This window comes from Coregonus clupeaformis, chromosome 14 (genome assembly GCF_020615455.1).
Source record: "Coregonus clupeaformis isolate EN_2021a chromosome 14, ASM2061545v1, whole genome shotgun sequence".
Lineage (NCBI taxonomy): Eukaryota > Metazoa > Chordata > Actinopteri > Salmoniformes > Salmonidae > Coregonus > Coregonus clupeaformis.
The window spans coordinates 34,598,705-34,620,499 of record NC_059205.1 but is presented as its reverse complement, the minus strand read 5'-3'; the positions used below and the strand labels follow the sequence as shown (position 1 = coordinate 34,620,499).

Here is a 21,795-nt window from a genome sequence, read left to right as displayed (position 1 = left end):
CGAGGCAATGTGATAAATTGTCCTGGAGAGTGGCACATCTTATTCATTCACTGATTCCAAAGTACGTCAAGTAACAAACTAATTTTTCTAAACAGGCATGATTGTGCACTGATGCTTCTCTCTCTCCCCCCCTTCGAGAAGAATGTCATCAGAGGATAAGACTGTGGAGCCCTCTGACCAGGGACCCTCGCTGCCCTCCAGCAGTGCAGGGGCCACGTCCACAGGAAGCCCTGCCCAGACAGACAAGCGCCCCAGGGGCAGGCCTCGCAAGGATGCCACCACCGCCATTGCACCCCAGGCGCCACCCACATCCAAGACCAGGAAGAAGTATGTTGTTTACTCTCCATTTCTTCACAATTGCTATTGGTAATTTACAGTGGACATAGACTGTAAGTCATTCTTCTGTGAACTTAGTCTGCATTTTGTTTGTGGTGTTAGAACTGGAAGCTATTCAAGCGGCTATAGAGCCCCACAGTGGAGGTGTCATAATACCCATAAAACCTATCGGTCAAACGGAAATGGTTCCAATCGTTTTAGAAATACTTAAAATAAGGGCTGAGTTTTGTGTAGGCTTACCCTGGTGTGACGTTTTGATAACCATGTAAATGTCTCTCGGACAAGGTGACTTTTATCAATATATTTATCTCTATTTATTCTCAGATTTGAAAATGCTAATTAGTATCAAATTAGACATCATGCAAAACTACAAATCCTTGCAAGCTCCTGCACGTCATCTCTAGCTGACACCTTTGCTAACAGATATTGTGTCAATTTAAGCCTACACAAAACACAGCCCTTATTTTAAGTGTTTCTAAAATCCCCTATGGGAAAAATGAATGGTGGAAAAACGATTGGGACCATTTCCCTGTTTAACCGCTAGGTTTCATGGGTATTATGACTCATACTGTGGTACTCAGTTCCCCTGCCCCAAAATGTGTTTAAACATTACACAGATACTATCCAAACCTGTTCATCAGGCAAAGATCTCCTTTAGCAGACTAATAAATACAGGTAACTCCTGCACAAACCCTTTCCAGGGTTTTATTGTATGCAGCAGTACCAACCTGCCTCCTTTGTTATATCCATGGCAACACATAATGCAGCTCAGAGAGCCGAACTGTGTAATATGATGCCTACAATTTACCTAACTCTGACTAATTTGATCTGGGGTCACCGTATTAGGATATTGAAGAAATGGAGTGTGTGAACAATCTATTATCAATCAATAATCATTCAAATGATATTTTTATGCCATGGCTGTAAGGACAGTTGAGACAATTCCAGGTCTAGGTCACATTAGCTGATAGGTTGGTTGGTGGGAGTGGCAAAGCTTGGGGGGTAGGCCTACATGTCATTTGCCCCATTATTTACAGCATGCAAGTGATCTAAGGAATACATAGCCTATGCCTGCTATATGGTTGTGTTGTATTTCCCAGCATGAGCTGATGACCTCACTTGGTTTTTCACAAGGTCTCCCTGGTTCCAGAATCAAGGACTGGACGGCTGGTCAGGCTATCAGTGTGTTATTATGGTCAGTTGGGTTTGTATGAGAGACAGTGCATCAGTTTTTTCTAGGACATTCTTGGTGGTCATAATGCTAAAAACCCATGGGACAGTGGAGGGAAGTATGCATTATTACCGATACTTGCATCTCAGGCAGCACCCTTCAACGAAGGGGAGGGGAAGCTTGCGGGATATATCCCAGATGACTCAATACCGGTATGTTGTTTTTGCAAGAATCAAATCAAATTGTATTTGCCACATGCGCCGAATACAACAGGTGTAGACATTACAGTGAAATGCTTACTTACAAGCCATTAACCAACAAGGGAGTTTTTTTAAAGAAAAAGTACAATGTAAAAAAGTGTTAAGTAAAAAAATAAAAGCAAATAACTAACGAGCAGCAGTAAAATATAATAACTGTAGGGAGGCTAAACAGTGGGGGAAAAAAGTATTTAGTCAGCCACCAATTGTGCAAGTTCTCCCACTTAAAAAGATGAGAGAGGCCTGTAATTTTCATCATAGGTACACGTCAACTATGACAGACAAATTGAGAAAACAAAATCCAGAAAATCACATTGTAGGATTTTTAATGAATTTATTTGCAAATTATGGTGGAAAATAAGTATTTGGTCACCTACAAACAAGAAACCAGGTCTCACAGACCTGTAACTTCTTCTTTAAGAGGCTCCTCTGTCCTCCACTCGTTACCTGTATTAATGGCACCTGTTTGAACTTGTTATCAGTATAAAAGACACCTGTCCACAACCTCAAACAGTCACACTTCAAACTCCACTATGGCCAAGACCAAAGAGCTGTCAAAGGACACCAGAAACAAAATTGTAGACCTGCACCAGGCTGGGAAGACTGAATCTGCAATAGGTAAGCAGCTTGGTTTGAAGAAATCAACTGTGGGAGCAATTATTAGGAAATGGAAGACATACAAGACCACTGATAATCTCCCTCGATCTGGGGCTCCACACAAGATCTCACCCCGTGGGGTCAAAATGATCACAAGAACGGTGAGCAAAAATCCCAGAACCACACGGGGGGACCTAGTGAATGACCTGCAGAGAGCTGGGACCAAAGTAACAAAGCCTACCATCAGTAACACACTACGCCACCAGGGACTCAAATCCTGCAGTGCCAGACGTGTCCCCCTGCTTAAGCCAGTACATGTCCAGGCCCGTCTGAAGTTTGCTAGAGTGCATTTGGATGATCCAGAAGAGGATTGGGAGAATGTCATATGGTCAGATGAAACCAAAATATAACTTTTTGGTAAAAACTCAACTCGTCGTGTTTGGAGGACAAAGAATGCTGAGTTGCATCCAAAGAACACCATACCTACTGTGAAGCATGGGGGTGGAAACATCATGCTTTGTGGCTGTTTTTTCTGCAAAGGGACCAGGACGACTGATCCGTGTAAAGGAAAGAATGAATGGTGCCATGTATCGTGAGATTTTGAGTGAAAACCTCCTTCCATCAGCAAGGGCATTGAAGATGAAACGTGGCTGGGTCTTTCAGCATGACAATGATCCCAAACACACCGCCCGGGCAACGAAGGAGTGGCTTCGTAAGAAGCATTTTTAAGGTCCTGGAGTGGCCTAGCCAGTCTCCAGATCTCAACCCCATAGAAAATCTTTGGAGGGAGTTGAAAGTCTGTGTTGCCCAGCGACAGCCCCAAAACATCACTGCTCTAGAGGAGATCTGCATGGAGGAATGGGCCAAAATACCAGCAACAGTGTGTGAAAACCTTGTGAAGACTTACAGAAAATGTTTGACCTGTGTCATTGCCAACAAAGGGTATATAACAAAGTATTGAGAAACTTTTGTTATTGACCAAATACTTATTTTCCACCATAATTTGCAAATAAATTCATAAAAAATCCTACAATGTGATTTTCTGGATTTTTTTCTTCTCATTTTGTCTGTCATAGTTGACGTGTACCTATGATGAAAATTACAGGCCTCATCTTTTTAAGTGGGAGAACTTGCACAATTGGTGGCTGACTAAATACTTTTTTCCCCCACTGTATACAGGGGGTACCGGTACAGAGTCAATGTGCGGGGGCACCGGCTAGTCAAGGTAATTGAGGTAATATGTACATGTGGGTAGAGTTAAAGTGATTATGCATAAATAATTAACAGAGTAGCAGCAGCGTAAAAGAGGGGGATGGGGTGGGGTGGGTGGGGCAGTGCAAATAGTCCGGGTAGCCATGATTAGCTGAGTAACATTTGAAGTGTTCACAGGAGAATGAACAAATGTAGTCGGGAGCTAGTGATACTGTATTGTCTTTGCAGCATGTATCAACTGGACACTATTTTGATGCAAATAGGATAGAATAGGCTTCCCTTAGAAGTTAGAAATTGTTTGATTGATTGGATACTGGGTTGGATCACCCAGTCATCCACCACTCCAGTCCAGAACAAGGAAATCTGTTCCAGGTTTTCTTGTTGGCTCCTTGAGAGCTGGAACTACTTACCACAGCATTATTTTCACCCTCCTTCTCTTTTTTTCTCTCTCCTGGTGGTGGGATCATGGGGAGAAGTTGGGGAGTTGGATGTTCCAGACCTTTAGGTTTTTTTGTAATTTAAAGAAAAGGCAAAAAGAAAAGACCACTTCGAAGGCTACATGAGAGCACAAGGACACTGCACTATAGGCACAGCACGCTAGGAATGGTCACAGACAGGGTTATGACGGTATACAGTTGCGTCTGTACTAGACCTAAATGTCAGATATTCTTATGTGCCTGCTGCTCGTCAAGTGTATTTATCATAAGTACCTTGGTGAATAATCAGAAAGCCCTGGTAATTGTGGAGAGAGTGATATTCCATGCCAGTGAAGTGAAGGTAGATCAGATGCATCATCAACTTAATACAGGTTGACTTCATGGCTCGTGTGTATGTACTACCGATCTTCTGAATATGGCTGATATCAGACATTCATTTACGTCAGCTGGACTCCTCAAACAGATGTATCTATCTGCTGTAGACGTTGGGCACCAGAGAAGCCCTCCTCACAGACAGTGACAGAGGGAGAGAGGAACAGCGATGCATAAAAAAAAATGGTGTCTCTCTACTCTACACCCCTGTGCCGTCATCACTGGGATGGTCCTGCCCCTGGGCTCTGAGGTCGTGGGTTACAACATCATGGCGATCTCATCACTGTTTGTTAGACCTGGGCTTATATTGGGCCTTATGGACTCCTGCTTAAATATGTGTTGCCATGACTAGGCCTCATTTCAGAAATAAAGATCAGGGCTATCTAGTGTCTACTTCACTAATCATTTATTGATTTGGTACTTTCAGTTAGAATGGTTGTTTTTTTTCTCCACTGTTTCCTGCCCAATGCAGAGGCTTGAACTGTGCCATTTAGGCCTCCATCTTGTTGCTTCTTATCTGGAGTGGGAAGTCATTTGGAGGGAGGAGTTGACTTGGCAAACTGGCTGTTTGTGATTTCTTTCTCCATTGGCATCGAAAATTACCCCCCTCCCCCTGCATCCTCCCCACTACCCCCGCGAAATGCTGGCTGCTCTCATTTAGACTGTTTGCTCTTCCCATTTAGTGGGTTCACTGTGCGTGGTGCTGTTTAATTTGTGTACATGACAATTATCACCTCAACGTGGTGGCCCTCAGACTGGGTTAAGACAGAGAACTCCTACTGGAGGATCCTGACACTGACAGATCTCTCTCTGTGTGTGTGTGTGCGTGGTTTATGCACTCTCCATTGATGTTTGTTTACTTTGCTCTGCAGACTATTAGTCTCAATTAAAAGAGGAAAAGGTAACATCACCTTGTTTGTAAGTCTTGAGTTGTGACTGTAGCAACTGTCTGTGTGTCTTTAACTCTGCCCTAGTGTCACTGACAGCTAGGCTGCCATAATAATCATCTTCAAAGGTGAAGAGTGGAGTAGGCTAGTGATGGTGTGTGAGACGTGTAGTAAAGGGCGCTGTGTGGGTCTGAGTTGGGCCAAATTCCATCTACAGTGAGAAAATCACAAATCAATGCATAAAGTCATGAATTTTCTTCTGTCCGCTTTCCACTGGTATTTGGACAATTGTAATTGACCACCAGCTTGTTTCGGAGGTGGTAGCCTGATTAGGTGGATATATTATCCAAATACATGTTTTGCGTGCTAGTCTAGGTCTGTTGGCCCATAGACAATTCACAAAAATATTGGGATGGACAATAACAATAAAACTGACTGGTTCAAAGTTCAATGTCCTCCTTCTGATTGTACTAAGTAGCTGAAGCAATATGGCCTTTCTGTTCATTTCCAGCCTGTGTTTCTGTCTGAAGCACAACCTCTGGCCATATTACACCTCTCATCATCCAGATTGATCAAAGGATGTTTGTGTTTAGTCATGTTATAAATCACTGGCTTGTTTTGACGTGATGTATTCTCTCATTGGGTTAAAATGTGGCTTGCATATGTTCAGCAGTTACAATTATTATGGCCTAATAGAAATGTGTCATACCATTTGGGACTGAGAATAATGGGCTTGGCTTTGGTTCTCATGCTTCTCTGGTTTTATCTATGATTGGAGAATTTAGTTGGAAAGAAGATATCCCAGACCCAGGCATTCACAATAACACATTTACGTCACAGTTTTTGTTTGGATGATCTCGCTAGCTACTATCAGTCTATATTTAAGCAATAAGGCCTGAGTATATTGGCCATATATCACAAACCCTCGAGGTGCCTTATTGCTATTGTAAACTGGTTACCAACATAATTAGAGCAGAAAAAATAAATGTTTTGTCATACCCGTGTTATATACGTTCTGATTAACAACCTCTCCCTCAACGTGATCAAGACAAAGGAGATGATTGTGGACTACAGGGGGAAAAAAAGAGGACTGAGCACACCCCCATTCTCATCGACAGGGCTGTAGTGGAACAGGTTGAGAGCTTCAAGTTCCTTGGGGTCCACATCACCAACAAACTATCATGGTCCAAACACACCAAGACAGTCGTGAAGAGGGCACGACAAAGCCTATTCCCCCTCTGGAGACTGAAAAGATTTGGCATGGGTCCTCAGATCCTCAAAGTTCTACAGCTGCACCATCGAGAGCATCCTGACTGGTTGCATCACCGCCTAGTATGGCAACTGCTAGGCCTCCGATCGCAAGGCACTACAGAGGGTAGTGCGTACGGCCCAGTACATCACTGGGGCCAAGCTTCCTGCCATCCAGGACCTCTATACCAGGCTGTGTCAGAGGAAGGACCTAAAAATTGTCAAAGACTCCAGTCACCCTAGTCATAGACTGTTCTCTCTGCTACCGCATGGCAAGCGGTACCAGAGCACCAAGTCTAGGTCCAAAATGCTTCTTAACAGCTTCTACCCCCAAGCCATGAGACTCCTGAACAGCTAATCATGGCTACCCTGACTATTTGCATCCTGCAGCACCCGCAAGGTCCCCCTGCCTAAGAAATCACATATACAGGCCCGTCTGAAGTTTGCCAATGAACATCTGAATGATTCAGAGGAGAACTGGGTGAAAGTGTTGTGGTCAGATGAGACCAAAAATGGAGCTCTTTGGCATCAACTCAACTCGCCGTGTTTGGAGGAGGAGGAATGCTGCCTATAACCCCAAGAACACCATCCCCACTGTCAAATATGGAGGTGGAAACATTATGCTTTGGGGTGTTTTTCTGCTAAGGGGACAGGACAACTTCACCGCATCAAAGGGACGATGGACGGGGCCATGTACCGTCAAATCTTGGGTGAGAACCTCCTTCCCTCAGCCAGGGCATTGAAAATGGGTCGTGGATGGGTATTCCAGCATGACAATGACCCAAAACACACGGCCAAGGCAACAAAGGAGTGGCTCAAGAAGAAGCACATTAAGGTCCTGGAGTGGCCTAGCCAGTCTCCAGACCTTAATCCCATAGAAAATCTGTGGAGGGAGCTGAAGGTTCGAGTTGCCAAACGTCAGCCTCGAAACCTTAATGACTTGGAGAAGATCTGCAAAGAGGAGTGGAACAAAATCCCTCCTGAGATGTGTGCAAACCTGGTGGCCAACTACAAGAAACGTCTGACCTCTGTGATTGCCAACAAGGGTTTTGCCACCAAGTACTAAGTCATGTTTTGCAGAGGGGTCAAATACTTATTTTCCTCATTTAAAATGCAAATCAATTTATAACATTTTTGACATGCGTTTTTATGGATTATTTTGTTGGTATTCTGTCTCACTGTTCAAATAAACCTACCATTTGAAATTATAGACTGATCATGTCTTTGTCAGTGGGCAAATGTACAAAATCAGCAGGGGATCAAATACTTTTTTCCCTCACTGTAGTGGCTTGTGAAAGTATTCACCCCCCTTGGCGTTTTTCCTATTTTGTTGTTTTACAACCTGGAATTAAAAATGATTTTTTGGGATTTTGTATCATTTGATTTACACAACATGCCTACCACTTTGAAGATGCAAAATATTTGTTATTGTGAAACATACAAAAAAGCAGAACTTGAGCGTGCATAACTATTCACCCCCCCTAAGTCAATACTTTATAGAGCCACCTTTAGCAGCAATTACAGCTGCAAGTCTCTTTGGGTATGTCTCTATAAGCTTGGCACATCTAGCCACTGGGATTTTGCCCATTCTTCAAGGCTAAACTGCTGCAGCTCCTTCAAATTGGATGGGTTCCGCTGGTGTACAGCAATCTTTAAGTCATACCACAGATTCTCAATTGGATTGAGGTCTGGGCTTTGACTAGGCCATTCCAAGACATTTAAATGTTTCCCCTTAAACCACTCGAGTGTTGCTTTAGCAGTATGCTTAGGGTCATTGTTCTGGTGGAAGGTGTACCTCCGTCACAGTCTGAAATCTCTGGAAGACTGAAACAGGTTTCCCTCAAGAATTTCCCTGTATTTATCGCCATCCATCATTCCTTCAATTCTGACCTGTTTTCCAGTCCCTGCCAATGGGGGAAAAACATCCCCACAGCATGATGCTGCCACCACCATGCTTCACTGTGGTGATGGTGTTCTCGGGGTGATGAGAGGTGTTGGGTTTGCACCAGACATAGCGTTTTCCTTGATGGCCAAAAATTTCAATTTTAGTCTCATCTGACCAGAGTACCTTCTTCCATATGCCTTTTGTTTGCTTATTTTTTTCTTTAAGCAATGGCTTTTTTCTGGCCACTCTTCCGTAAAGCCCAGCTCTGTGGAGTGTACGGCTTAAAGTGGTCCTATGGACAGATACTCCAATCTCCGCTGTGGAGCTTTGCAGCTCCTTCAGGGTTATCTTTGGTCTCTTTGTTGCATCTCTGATTAATGCCCTCCTTGCCTGGTCTGTGAGTTTTGGTGGGCGGCCCTCTCTTGGCAGGTTTGTTGTGGTGCCATATTCTTTCAATTTTTTAATAATGGATTTAATGGTGCTCCATGGGATGTTCAAAGTTTCTGATATTTTTTTATAACCTAACCCTAATCTGTACTTCTCCACAACTTTGTCCCTGACCTGTTTGCAGAGCTCCTTGGTCTTCATGGTGCCGCGTGCTTGGTGGTGCCCTTTGCTTAGTAGTGTTGCAGACTCTGGGGCCTTTCAGAACAGGGGTGTGTGTATATATTGAGATCATGTGACAGATTGCACACAGGTGGACTTTATTTAACTAATTATATGACTTCTGAAGGTAATTGGTTGCACCAGATCTTATTTAGGATCTTCATAGCAAAGGGGGTGAATACATATGCACACAGCACTTTTCCGGAATTTTTTTCATTCCACTTCACCAATTTGGACTATTTTGTGTATGTCCAATACATGAAATCCAAAAAAAAAGCCATTTAAATTACAGGTTGTAATGTAAAAAAATTGGAAAAACGCCAAGGGGGATGAATACTTTTGCAAGGCACTGTAAGTAAATGTGATATTTCAGTTTTTAAAAATATATAAATTAGCAAACATTTCTAAAAAACTTTTTTTGCTTAGTCATTATGGGCTATTGTGTGTTGATTGAGGAAAACAGTTATTTTAATCTATTTTAGAATAAGGCTGTAACAAAATGTGGAACAAGTCTATGGATCTGAATACTTTCCAAATGCACTGTAATTTCTTCCATCTTAGACACATTTCCACATCTGCTTGCATGCGCCTTCCCTATATCAAGGGATTTTCAAATCAATTAGTATTTGCAACATGCCCCAAATACAACATGTGTAGACCTTGCAGTGAAATGCTTACTTACAAGCCCTTAACCAACAATGCAGTTTTAAGAAAAAAGTGTTAAGTAAAAAAAATCAAAAAAATCATAATTAAAGAGCAGTAGCATACTAACAAAGGAAATGGGTCTAACAGATAGGTAGAAATAAAAACTGTAACAGAGGCTCAGAATAAATGTGAGGAAAAACAAAGAAATTGATAAACTTAAGAATGATCAAGTGTAATATATTATCAAAATAAAGCAAACTGGATGGAATATGGGGAGAAATGTACCAAATTATTTTTGAATCTTCAACATAGAAATGCTACCAAAAATAATTTACTGAAACTGTTTACAAATGACGGATTCACCCATGATTCACCAAATGATATTTTGAAGGAGGAAGCAAAGTACTTTAAGCATATGTTTTCGTTTGTCGCCTCCATCTCCTCTAACTGAAGCTAATTGTCGTTTTTTTTTTCTTTTTTTTCTATTGATAATGTAAAATTAACAGCCATACAGAAAGACTGATGTGAAGGTGAAATTACAGAGGAGGAACTTCTGGATGCAATTAAAGACTAAGTCTGGGTAAACTCCAGGGTTGGATGGCATACCAGTTGAGGTACACCAAACCTTTTTTTTATTTTTATTAGCATGTTTTAACCACTCCTATGTAAATGGTAGATTATCAGACACTCAAGAAGAAGGTCTGATTTCATTATTACTGAAATAGGATACAAGTGGGAAATAATAAAGATCCAGTCCATTTAAAAATGTTGAGTCCCCTTACACTTCAGTGTTGTGATGCAAAATGTATAGCGCATAGAATTTAAAAAGGTATTGTCGGACATTATTCATTCTAATCAGACAGGTTTTTTACATGGACGATACATTGGAGATAATATAAGGCAAGTACTGGAAACAATAGAACACTATGAAAAATCTGGGAAACCAGGCTTGCTATTCATAGCAGACTTTGAAAAGGCATTTGATAAAGTACGACTGGAGTTTATATATAAATGCCTGGAGCATTTCAATTTTGGAGAATCTCTTATAAAATGGGTTAAAATCATGTATAGTAACCCTAGTTGTAAAATAGTAAATAATGGCTATTTCTCAGAAAGTTTTAAACTGTCGAGGAGTAAAACAAGGTTGTACACTATCGGCATATCTATTTATTATGGCCATCGAAATGTTAGCTAATAATATCAAGGCATTAGAAATCCAGTGCTTAAAAACAAAGATGTCATTGTACGCTGATGATTCATGTTTTCTTTTAAATCCACAACTTGAATCCCTCCACAGCCTCATAGAGGATCTAGATACATTTTCTAACCTCTCTGGATTACAACCAAATTATGGTAAATGGACTATTACGTATTGGATCACAATTTTTATTTATTTTTTACATTACCATATAGTTTACCAATAAAACGGTCTGATGGTGATGTGGATATACTCAGAATACATGTGAATAGAAAGATAGCAAAAATAGATAAGATCTTGCTACCGTGGAAAGGTAAATACCTGTCTATTTGTGGATAAATCACCCTGATTAACTCTTTAGTATTATCCCAGTTGACCTATTTGCTTATGGTCTTGCCTATGCCTAGCGAACAGTTTTTTTTTTTATTATAAGAGAAAATACTCAATTTTATTTGGAACGGTAAGCCAGACACAATTGAACGGGCCTATTTATATAATGAATATGAATTCGGAGGACAGAAATGATTAAATATTGAATCCGAGCTGGTTCTCTAGCAAATTAGTAAGATTGTCTCACCCCATGTTCAAGAATGGCCTTTTTCCCTTTATTGGATAAAAAAAAAAAAGGTATCTTTGTAAATGATATCATAGGTAGGACTGGTGGAGTTATGTCGCACATGCAGCTAACAAAAACATATGGAAATGTCTGCTCTACCCAAAATTACATATACATAATTGCAGCATTACCACAAAAATGGAAGAGGGAAGTGAAAGGGGGAAAAAGTAAGGAACTTGTCTGTCGGCCCTGCATTAAATAACATAATTGGTTAAAGAAATTTGTGATAAATAAAAAAAGTATACCAGTTTCAGTTAAGGACCAAAGGATTTACAGCCATCCCATATAGATTGCAAAATAGTTGGGAAGAGATTTTTGACCTACCGATTCCATGGCATAGTGTTTATGAACTGATACGCAAAACGACGCCGGATTCAAAACTTAGAATTTTTCAATTTAAGTTATTATACAACATTCTTGCTACCAATAGAATGTTATTTATATGGGGGATACAATCTTCCCAGCTTTGCAGATTTTGCTGCGACGAGACAGAATCATTAGATCATTTGTTTTGGTACTGTCCATTTGTAGCTTGTTTTTTGGTCACAGGTCCAGGAATGGCTGAAGGATTGCAATATTTACCTGGAGCTAACTCTGCAGATAGCACTACTGGGTGATCTGAAAAGTCATAGTGTGGTCCTCTGTAGCTCAGCAGGTAGAGCACGGCGCTTGTAACGCCAAGGTAGTGGGTTCGATCCCCGGGACCACCCATACACAAAAATGTATGCACGCATGACTGTAAGTCGCTTTGGATAAAAGCGTCTGCTAAATGGCTTATTATTATTATTATTATAGTCAATCGATCAATAATATAATAATACTTTTAGCAAAAATGTTTATTTTCAATTTACAATCTGTAGAAACAATGAGAATAGAAGAGTTCAGAACTTTTGTGAAACATCACAGTACAGTTGAAAAATATATGGCAAATAGAAATCCAATATGGATGGTGTTAAGAGATAGATGGGTGATGGGACTAATAACAACTAACAACAACTAATAACAACAAGATAACTAATGTAAAGTATACTGTGTCCATAATAAGTATATAGGTTATAGGTTGAGAGCTTTTGTGAAAGAGCACAGTTAGAAAGATATAGCATATAGAAGCAAACCGGATGGACATCATGAAAATGATCGGAGAGGTTGAGGGTAGAGGAAGTTCAGGAGTAAAAACAAACAAAATAGAATTATTGACAAATTGACTGTGTCCATAAAATGTATATAGTATGTATAAGCTGGAAGTAGAGGCCTAAGCGTTGTTATTCACTGGTTTACTCCAAGTAGGGAAGGGGTGGTGGGGTTGGAAAGTAATAAAAGGAAAAATATTTTAAAATAGGATAGGTATATAAAAGAAAAAAAAGAAATGAACATCAGTAAAATAAAATAACAGTAGGGAGGCTATATTCAGGGGGTACCAGTACAGAGTCTGTGCGGGGGCACTGGTTAGTCGAGGTAATTGAGGTAATATGTACATGTGGGTAGAGTTAAAGTGACTATGCATAAATAATAAACAGAGTAGCAGCAGCATAAAAGAGGGGGTGGGTGGGGTGGGGGGGGACAATGCAAATAGTCTGGGTTGCCATGATTAGCTGTTCAGGAGTCTCATGGCTTGGGGGTAGAAGCTGTTAAGAAGCCTTTTGGACCTAGACTTTGCGCTCCGGTACCGCTTGCCGTGTGGTAGCAGAGAGAACCGTCTATGACTAGGGTGGCTGGAGTCTTTGACAATTTTTAGGGCCTTCCTCTGACACAGCCTGGTATAGAGGTCCTGGATGGCAGGAAGCTTGGCCGCAGTGATGTACTGGGCTGTACGCACTACCCTCTGTAGTGCCTTGCGGTCAGAGGCAGAGCAGTTGCCATACCAAGCGGTGATGCAACCAATCAGGATGCTTTCGATGGTGCAGCTGTAGAACCTTTTAAGGATCTGAGGACCTATGCCAAATCTTTTCAGTCTCCTGAGGGGGAATATGCTTTTTATAGTGCCCTCTGTCGTGCCCTTACCTTATGCACAATGCTTTTCTGTGCGCTAACTATTACAATACCACAGGTTACTGAGGATAATAGTGGACGATATTGCCACTCCTATTTGCCATATCTTCCGTCTGAGCACTGATGGAGGGATTCTGCGTTCCTGGTGTAACTCGGGCAGTGGTTGTTGCCATCCTGCACCTGTTGTTACGCGTGGTCTGCCACTGCGAGGACGATCAGCTGTCCGTCCTGTCTCCCTGTAGCGCCGTCTTACGCGTCTCACAGTACGGACATTGCAATTTATTGCCCTGGCCACATCTGCAGTCCTCATGCCTCCTTGCAGCATGTCTAAGGCACGTTCACTAATCTGCATGTTCATTAATTGTTTATGGTTCATTGAACAAGCATGGGAAACAGTGTTTAAACCCTTTTTACAATGAAGATCTGTGAAGTTATTTGGAATTTTACCAATTATCTTTGAAAGACAGGGTCCTGAAAAAGGGACGTTTCGTTTTTTGCTGAGTTTATAATTTTATAAACCATGTCGTGGGCTGTTTTAACGACTCGTTTTTGTCTTGATAAATAACCTTGTTTAGTCATGTAACCTGGCTAGCTAGTTAGCTAACAACATGGTACCCCTTGGCTATGCACACATTTGGATGGCACAAGAAAAACAGATGGATAGATAGCCTACTCAGAGATGCTTCAAAGGTAGGATGCATATGCCTAATCAATGTAATTCTAAGATTAATCTGGTGTTTGTCAAATTCTGTTTGGTGCCTAACTATTGGGAGCAGTGTGTGAGGGAGAGAGAAAAAGATGTGTGTGTGTGTGTGTGTGGGAGGGAGGAAGAGTGTGTAGGCTGTGTGTAATGTTGTCTGAAGAGTACGCTAAAGATGATTTCATATAGGCCTAATGTGTGTTCCCCTTACTGTACAAAGAAAATACATATCATTTTAGTGCAGATCATTATGCATTTCTATTCCTTACTACATTCCAACTGCCCAATAACAGGTAGGCCTTTGGATATGAGCAAATCAGCTATTTTCTGTAGTACAGCTTTTAAATAATACAGTAAAAAGTACAGTGTTTCCTGTAATAAATAAATTACTAGACAGGGAGAATCTAAAATTCTAAAATGTCATGCATCGGGCCCCCATTGATTTTGTTATGAGTCATTCAGATAGCATAACACTGCATAAGCCATGGCAAAATGTGTAGAATGGCAGGAAATTAGCTTTAAAACAGCAATATTTTGTCTCTGCGGCCAAGAGGAGGGCCTCTAAAATTTGACCGCTCCATTGACCACAGCTGTGATATCACGATACTACTGGTGATACTTGGCATGGTATTACATTGGTAGTACAATTTTGGTATTGTGACAACCCCATTCTGAAAATAAGCACATCTTCTTGCACTTTACACAGATTTTTTGCGGGTTTACGTGCAAACATTTTGTCACCTTTTTGGGCCCTCACCAGTTTGCATCCCTGTCTCTCTCTTTCTTTCTCGCTCTCTCAGGGGGCGTGCAAGAGGGAGAGCGGTTGTGGTGGAGGAGGAGGAGGAGGAGGAGGACAGCAGCATGGACGGGACGGAGGCTGCCACCTCAGAGAGCCCCCCTCATGACACAACAGGTGAGTCAGTCTTCCTCTCCCTCCCCTATGTGAGACCTATGTAGTCTATTTTTGAACTCCAGCTGAGCTTAGAGCTTACACATCCTGGCTGCGCAGAGTATACAGAGTGTCTCATAGGAGCTCTCAGGAGGCAGTGGAGTGGTTCCCCCCCCCCCCCCAATCCTGGAGAGTGAGGAGAGGGGGATGGATGAGAGCATGCTAGCAGATATCCAAAGACTTCCAGTCATTGTTCTAAAGCTAGTTAGCATTGGCTCGCAAAACTGCCTCTAACTTTCTTCATACTGGACACACACTCATGAATTTTATGTCTCTATCTAACGCTCTCCCTCTCCCCTCTCTTTACACTCTCCCTCTCTCCCCTCTATCTGTCTTCCCCCTCTCCGCTCTCTCTCACTCCTCTATCCCTGCTCAGAGATTGGCATAGAGAGGTGCAGAGCGGGAGGGAGCCCAAGGCTAATGCCCTCTAAAAGCTTTTTAAAATCCTGTCACTCTCCCCCAGCCCATTTAGATGCTTTTCTATGCGTGTACATCACATGACCTGCCCCCAGTTCCCGTACATCTCAGTGCTGTCATGGACTTGGGCTAAATACAGTGCATTTGGAAAGTATTCAGAGCCCTTCCCTTTTTCCACATTTTTGTTAAGTTACAGCCTTATTCTAAAATTGATTTTTATTTTTTTACCCTCATCAATCTACACACAATACCCCATAATGACAAAGCGAAAACTGGTTTTTAGAAATTCATGCGAATTTATGAAAAATAAAAAACAGAAATACCTTATTTACCTAAGTATTCAGACCCTTTGCTATGAGACTCGAAATTGAGCTCAGGTGCATCCTGTATCCATTGATAATCCTTGAGATGTTTCTACAACTTGATTGGAGTTCATCTGTGGTAAATTCAATTGAGTGAACATTATTTGGAAAGGCACATACCTGTCTATATAAGGTCCCACAGTTGACAGTGCATGTCAGAGCAAAAACCAAGCCATGAGGTCGAAGGAATTGTCTGTAGAGTTCCAAGACAGGATTGTGTCGAGGCACATATCTGGGGAAGGGTACCAAAACAGCATTGAAGATCCCCAAGAACACAGTGGCCTCCATCATTCTTAAATGGAAGAAGTTTGGAACCACCAAGACTCTTCCTTCCATCTCTGCAGCACTCCACCAATCAGGCCTTTATGGTAGAGTGGCCAGACCGAAGCCACTCCTCAGTGAAAGGCACATGACAGCCTGCTTGGAGTTTGCCAAAAGGCACCTAAAGGACTCTCAGACCATGAGAAACAAGATTTTCTGGTCTGATGAAACCACGATTTAACTCTTTGGCCTGAATGCCAAGTGTCACGTCTGGAGGAAACCTGGCACCATCTCTACGGTGAAGCATGGTGGTGGCAGCATCATGCTGTGGGGATGTTTTTCAGCGGCAGGGACTGGGAGACTAGTCAGGATCAAGGGAAAGATGAACGGAATAAAGTACAGGGAGATCCTTGATGAAAACCTGCTCCAGAGCGCTCAGGACCTCAGACTGGGGCGAAGGTTCACCTTCCAACAGGACAACGACCCTAGGCACACAGCCAAGACAACACAACGTAGGAGTGGCTTCGGGACAAGTCTCTGAATGTCCTTGAGTGGCCCAGCCAGAGCCCGGACTTGAACCCGACCGAACATCTCTGAAGAGACCTGAAAATAGCTGTGCAGCAACGCTCCCCATCCAACCTGACAGAGCTTGAGAGGATTTGCAGAGAAGAATGGGAGAAACTCCCCAAATACAGGTGTGCCAAGCTTGTAGCGTCATACCCAAGAAGACACGAGGCTGTAATCGCTGCCAAAGGTGCTTCAATGTGATATTTCAGTTTTTTATTTTTAAAACATTTCTAAACCTGTTTTTTTTTTTGTCATTATGGGGTGTTGTGTGTGTAGATTGATGAGGAAAAACAAACGACTAACATGTAAAAACAAACAATTTAATCAATTTTAGAATAAGGCTATAAATTAACAAAATGTGGAAAAATTCAAGGGGTCTGAATACTTTACGAATGCACTGTAGGTGGAAGGTGCTATATAGTTGGGGAGAGGGATTTTTGTTTTCTCAGCTCTAGACCTTGTAGGTGTTTCAGAGGGTGTGTGTGCATGCATTTGGGAGTGGGTTATGTTATTTTACCTTGCTTTAACAATGGGTATGGATTTTTTTGTTTGTTCCCAATTTTATAGAACACAATCACTCTATTCTGTTATTTATCTCACTGACTGGCCTCTAGAGCTCCAATAGGGGTGTTCTTGCAAGCGGAGTCAGACTCTGCATTAGTCTGCTTTCCCTTCAGGCAGTTGGAGCTAAAGGAACTTCACTCACAATGTGTCTTTACAATAGTCTTGGCCCTTGACTTGTTGTATGCACAACTCTATAAATGAAAAAGTCAACACCGAGGATGTAACGTGACCTTAGTACTAATCCTTCCTGTGTCTGTCTGACTCTCCTTTCATGACATGATGTGTTTGGGTCACTTTACCGTTCCGTTCATGCTTATTTCCATAGCAACTGGTTATTTCCTAGCAATGGGTTATTAATACATTGCTGACCATCAAACCTAAACAATGAGCATACTGTTTGTACCTTGGAGAAGACATTTGACCTTTGGCACTAAATACCTCAATTTAACCCCTAATTGCCAGTGGCATTGACATGTTAGCTAAATGCTCATCAAAATAACAAGCCACCAATAGATGGAATGTAACTAGAAGCGCAGGCCAGCCACAGACATGTCAAAACCCAACCAAAATCCCAAACCACTCAGAGGTTACTTGTCAGACATCCAATTATAGTCCAATGTTCAAAGTGTCTGTGTAAAACACTATTTGGGAGGCCATGGCCACTATTCAGGTTTATAATAACCCTCTCTTCTGTTTGTCTGAAGTGATGTGAGTAATTGGTGTTTTTGTCAACGTTGTTATTGTCGTATGTGACTGGAAGCCTGCCTGTGGGCTCCCCTTGGGTTTACGGCAATCAGCGCTCCAGCATATGGTCTCCATATTCCCACCATCATCCCTTTCTCTAACAAAGGGTGTTTCTGTTTCTGACCTGGAGCAACTTGCCTGGAACTGAAGACAAATCAACCAGTCCTCTGTCAACCTGTATCGGTCAGAGACTGATCTGACATTTGGTAGATGGATGATCACTTCAGGGCATGGTTGAAATGTAAAATTTCAACCATTGACACAAATATACATTACTGGTAGGAATCTATGGAAACATACTGGTTAGATTCTATGCATAGATATTCATGTTTCTCTGCCTCTAAACCCTATCCTCTTTGTCTTTGCACCGTCAGATACTCCAGCCCAGCAGCAGGTGGACAGTGTGGAGGTGGTTACCACTGAGGGTCTGGGGGAGGCGGAGGAGAAGCCCCACTCTCCCCACGTCCAGAGCCCTCAGACTGGGGATGCAGCCGAGCCCTCCGCCCCTGGCCCTGCTACCACCAGAGGAGCCAAAAGCAGGTCAGTCAGAGAGATAGGCCACCATCAAGTCTGCGTATGTTTGTATGCTGTGTATCTGTATGTTTGTTAATGCGATATGTATAGGTCCGTCTGTCAGTATACAGCATATGGGCTTCTCTGCTTGCATGCCTATTCTCATCAATGCACAAACACACACATGCACGGTGCACCTCACGTGTGTCAAAATATTGAGTCATCAGCCGGGAGCGGGCAGAGGAACGATACACCCCCCCCCCCAGGTGCCACTCTGTTAAAGGTTGTAATCAATCTCCAAGACTGACTGCACTGTCGATGCTGCTGATGGAGGGGCAGTCAGGCCGGACAAGCAGCATCTCTCGAGGGATCTTATTAATCTTATTAACAAGCCCAGCTCCTCTAGAAACCAACCAGATAAATATTTGCTGCCTGCGCTGGTCTGATCTGCCTGGCTTGCTTTACTTTCCCTCACCCACTGACTCCCTGCCACTCGACCCATCTCTCTGGTGGCTCAAGATCCTCTGTTTTGGATCCTTGAATGCGTGGATGTGGCTTGATCGATTTGATTGAGTATAGGTTCATCAAAGGTCCCTACTATGTGTAACTTACAAAAAATGTTTTATTGCGTGTGTACAGTTTGTGCGTATACTTGCTTTGCTTGCTCCTGACCAGGCCATACCAAAGATAATTAATTTACAACCAGCCAGTGACCATTTCCATTTTTGTCATTTAGCAGACGCTCTTATCCAGAGTGACTTACTGTAGTGAGGTCATACATTTTCCTACTTTTACGTACTGCATGCATAGCTGCATGTTCCATATATAATTAACCAACCCTCTCTCTCTCTGTCTCTCTCTGTCTCTCTCTCAGTGAGCAGCTCTGTGCCTTCTGTTACTGTGGCGGCTGCAGTCTGCTGGGTCAGGGGGATCTCCGAGTGTTTGACTCCTCGCCTGGACACGAGCGCAACGCGACAGGAGGAGTAGGCCAGGCCAACGACCACAGGAAGGCCAGTAAAGGCAGCGCCGACAGCGGTGGTGAGAGAACCACTCAGCCCAGCGACTCGGCCGGAGAGGCCAGCTCAGGACAGAGGGGCACACAGAAGTAAGTAGAGCTGGCTAGCAAAGGGTTTGGCAGGCAGAGCTGGTCTGGTCTCGCTGAGCAGGGACGGTGAAATCTGTGATGGCCTCTGTAGCCGGTTAATGAGCTGTATGGAACGAGAGCTGGGCTCTCTGCTGCTTTGATGTCGCAGGCTGTTTATTTGGCCAGCCTTGCCTGTCCATACAGATGCCTGTCCAATACAGACGCACAGACTTTGAGTGAGAAACATGACACGGAAGAATAAAAACAAAGGAACAGGAAAACAGCAGCAAACAAAGATGTGTGTGCAGCATCGTTATAGGACATGATTTAGCTGGCAGCTGATATCTGTAATCTCAGAGTTGATGTCTTGAATATCTGCTGATGTGTGGAATAAGTGCTTTGTGTATTTCAGAGGAAGGGTCTGAGTGCGTATATGAATGCTAGCACTCTGCTCTTGAAGGCTAAATTGGTGGCGCTCTGCTCCGCCTTAGCAAGCCTTTTCTGCCTACTGTGGTCCCCAGGGGCCCTATGATCCCACGTAGAGTAACACTAAGACGTGAGCGTTTGCACTCTGTGTGTGTGTGCTGTACGTTTGTGTGTGCGTGCGTGTACTGTGCCATCAAAGGACCCTCCCTGGACACGTTTTGGACAGCTGCCTAATTTGTTTTTGCTCTTTGGAGCCAATAGAGCATCTCCCTGGGGTCCCGGTGACGTAATGTAATGTGCAGAGAGAGCAGAGCACAAACACTCACACCGCAACTCCCCTGGCAGCGGGCCAACGCCAGCCAAGCATTGTTGTGTTGGTGCAGTGTGATTGGTCATTGGGTCTCTAGACTAGTCCATGGAGAGAAAGGGTGGGGAGAGGGAGAGGGAGAGGAATGGAGGATGTGGGAGAGGGAGGAAATGTAAACATAAAGGATGGTGGCATTTGTATTTATTATGGATCCCCATTTAGCTGTTGCCAAGGCAGCAGCTACTCTTCCTGTGGTCAAGCAAAATTAAGGCAGTTGTATACAGTTAAAAACATTACATTACATTTCACAACAGATTTCACAACACATTAATAAGTGTGTGCCCTCAGGCCACTACTCTACTACCACAAATCTACAATACCTATGTGTGTAGTGTTTCTTATTGTGTGTGTATGTGTGTGCCTGTTTGTTTCTCTTCCCGGTCTCCGCTGTTCCACAAGGTACATTGAATACTAGACCTATATTGCACAATATGTAAGCTCCTGTCAGAAGAGCCATAACAAGGACAAGGCGTTATACAGGGAATATAATTATAACTTCCTCCATCATCATCATCCTAGACCTCACTCACTCCGTTTTTGGATGTTTGTGTATTTACTGAAACCAACTAGGGTCCTTATAAATGCTAATTCCCTCTTGCCACATTTTCCGCATGCTTTGCGGCTCACTAGAGCAAGCCATGGACTCTGGGAACGGCTACCCTTTCAGCAGATTTTATGAGTCTGAACAGCCAGCCTCTTGTGTGTCACAGCCAAATAATACGACCCCCTTCCTCCCCCTCCTTCTCCTCTACTGCTCTCTCCCTCCTCTCATCTCTGCCTTAGTTCTTCTCGGTAGTCCTTTACTGTCTTCTCCTCCCAGGTTGCCTCACTTTGCTTCATCAACTCTTTCTACCTCAGCCTCATCTCCAGTTATCTTTACTAATCTCTCTCTTCATATCTCTTCCAGTGGAGCTGAGCGCTATGGGGAGTTACCAGACCCAGACAAGGCAAGCAGGTTCTGGGATGAGCTGTCTCACGTGGGCCTCCCAGGAGACGTGGACGTCCAGTCTCTCTTTGAGGAGTCGGGGCAGTGCTGGGCGCATCACCGCTGTGCGTTATGGTCGCAGGGTGTGTGCGTGGGCGAGGGACAATCACTGCTCAACGTGGACAGAGCCATCGACTCAGGGAGCACAGAGGTGAGCAGCCCATTTTAAAACATGTCTATAAAGTGAATGGGATTATACACTCTAGAGCAGTGGTATTCAAACTTTTTCAGCGGGGACCCCACTTTTTTCTGCCAGAGTTTGTGGACCCCATTCCCCCCCCCCCCAAGAATTTCTTGCAACCCCACCCTGAATCTAATGACAACCTTAGTCTGTAAATGTAGGTTTTTACATCAACAAATTACCTTCAATTCATTGCATTTTCATCTCTTATCAAAATGA

The 21,795-nt window shown here is 43.0% G+C and overlaps 1 protein-coding gene across 1 annotated transcript in view; it reads left to right on the top strand.

The window, feature by feature from the left end:
- Window positions 1-21,795, top strand: part of LOC121581316 (histone-lysine N-methyltransferase 2C-like) — a 132,355-nt gene that overhangs the window by 5,048 nt on the left and 105,512 nt on the right. The window contains exons 2-6 of the mRNA XM_045224804.1: window positions 142-327; window positions 14,957-15,069; window positions 18,395-18,560; window positions 19,408-19,638; window positions 21,318-21,546. Of these exons, the coding sequence (XP_045080739.1) occupies window positions 143-327; window positions 14,957-15,069; window positions 18,395-18,560; window positions 19,408-19,638; window positions 21,318-21,546 (924 nt within the window). The 5' untranslated portion in view covers window position 142. The remainder of the gene's footprint in view (window positions 1-141; window positions 328-14,956; window positions 15,070-18,394; window positions 18,561-19,407; window positions 19,639-21,317; window positions 21,547-21,795) is intronic.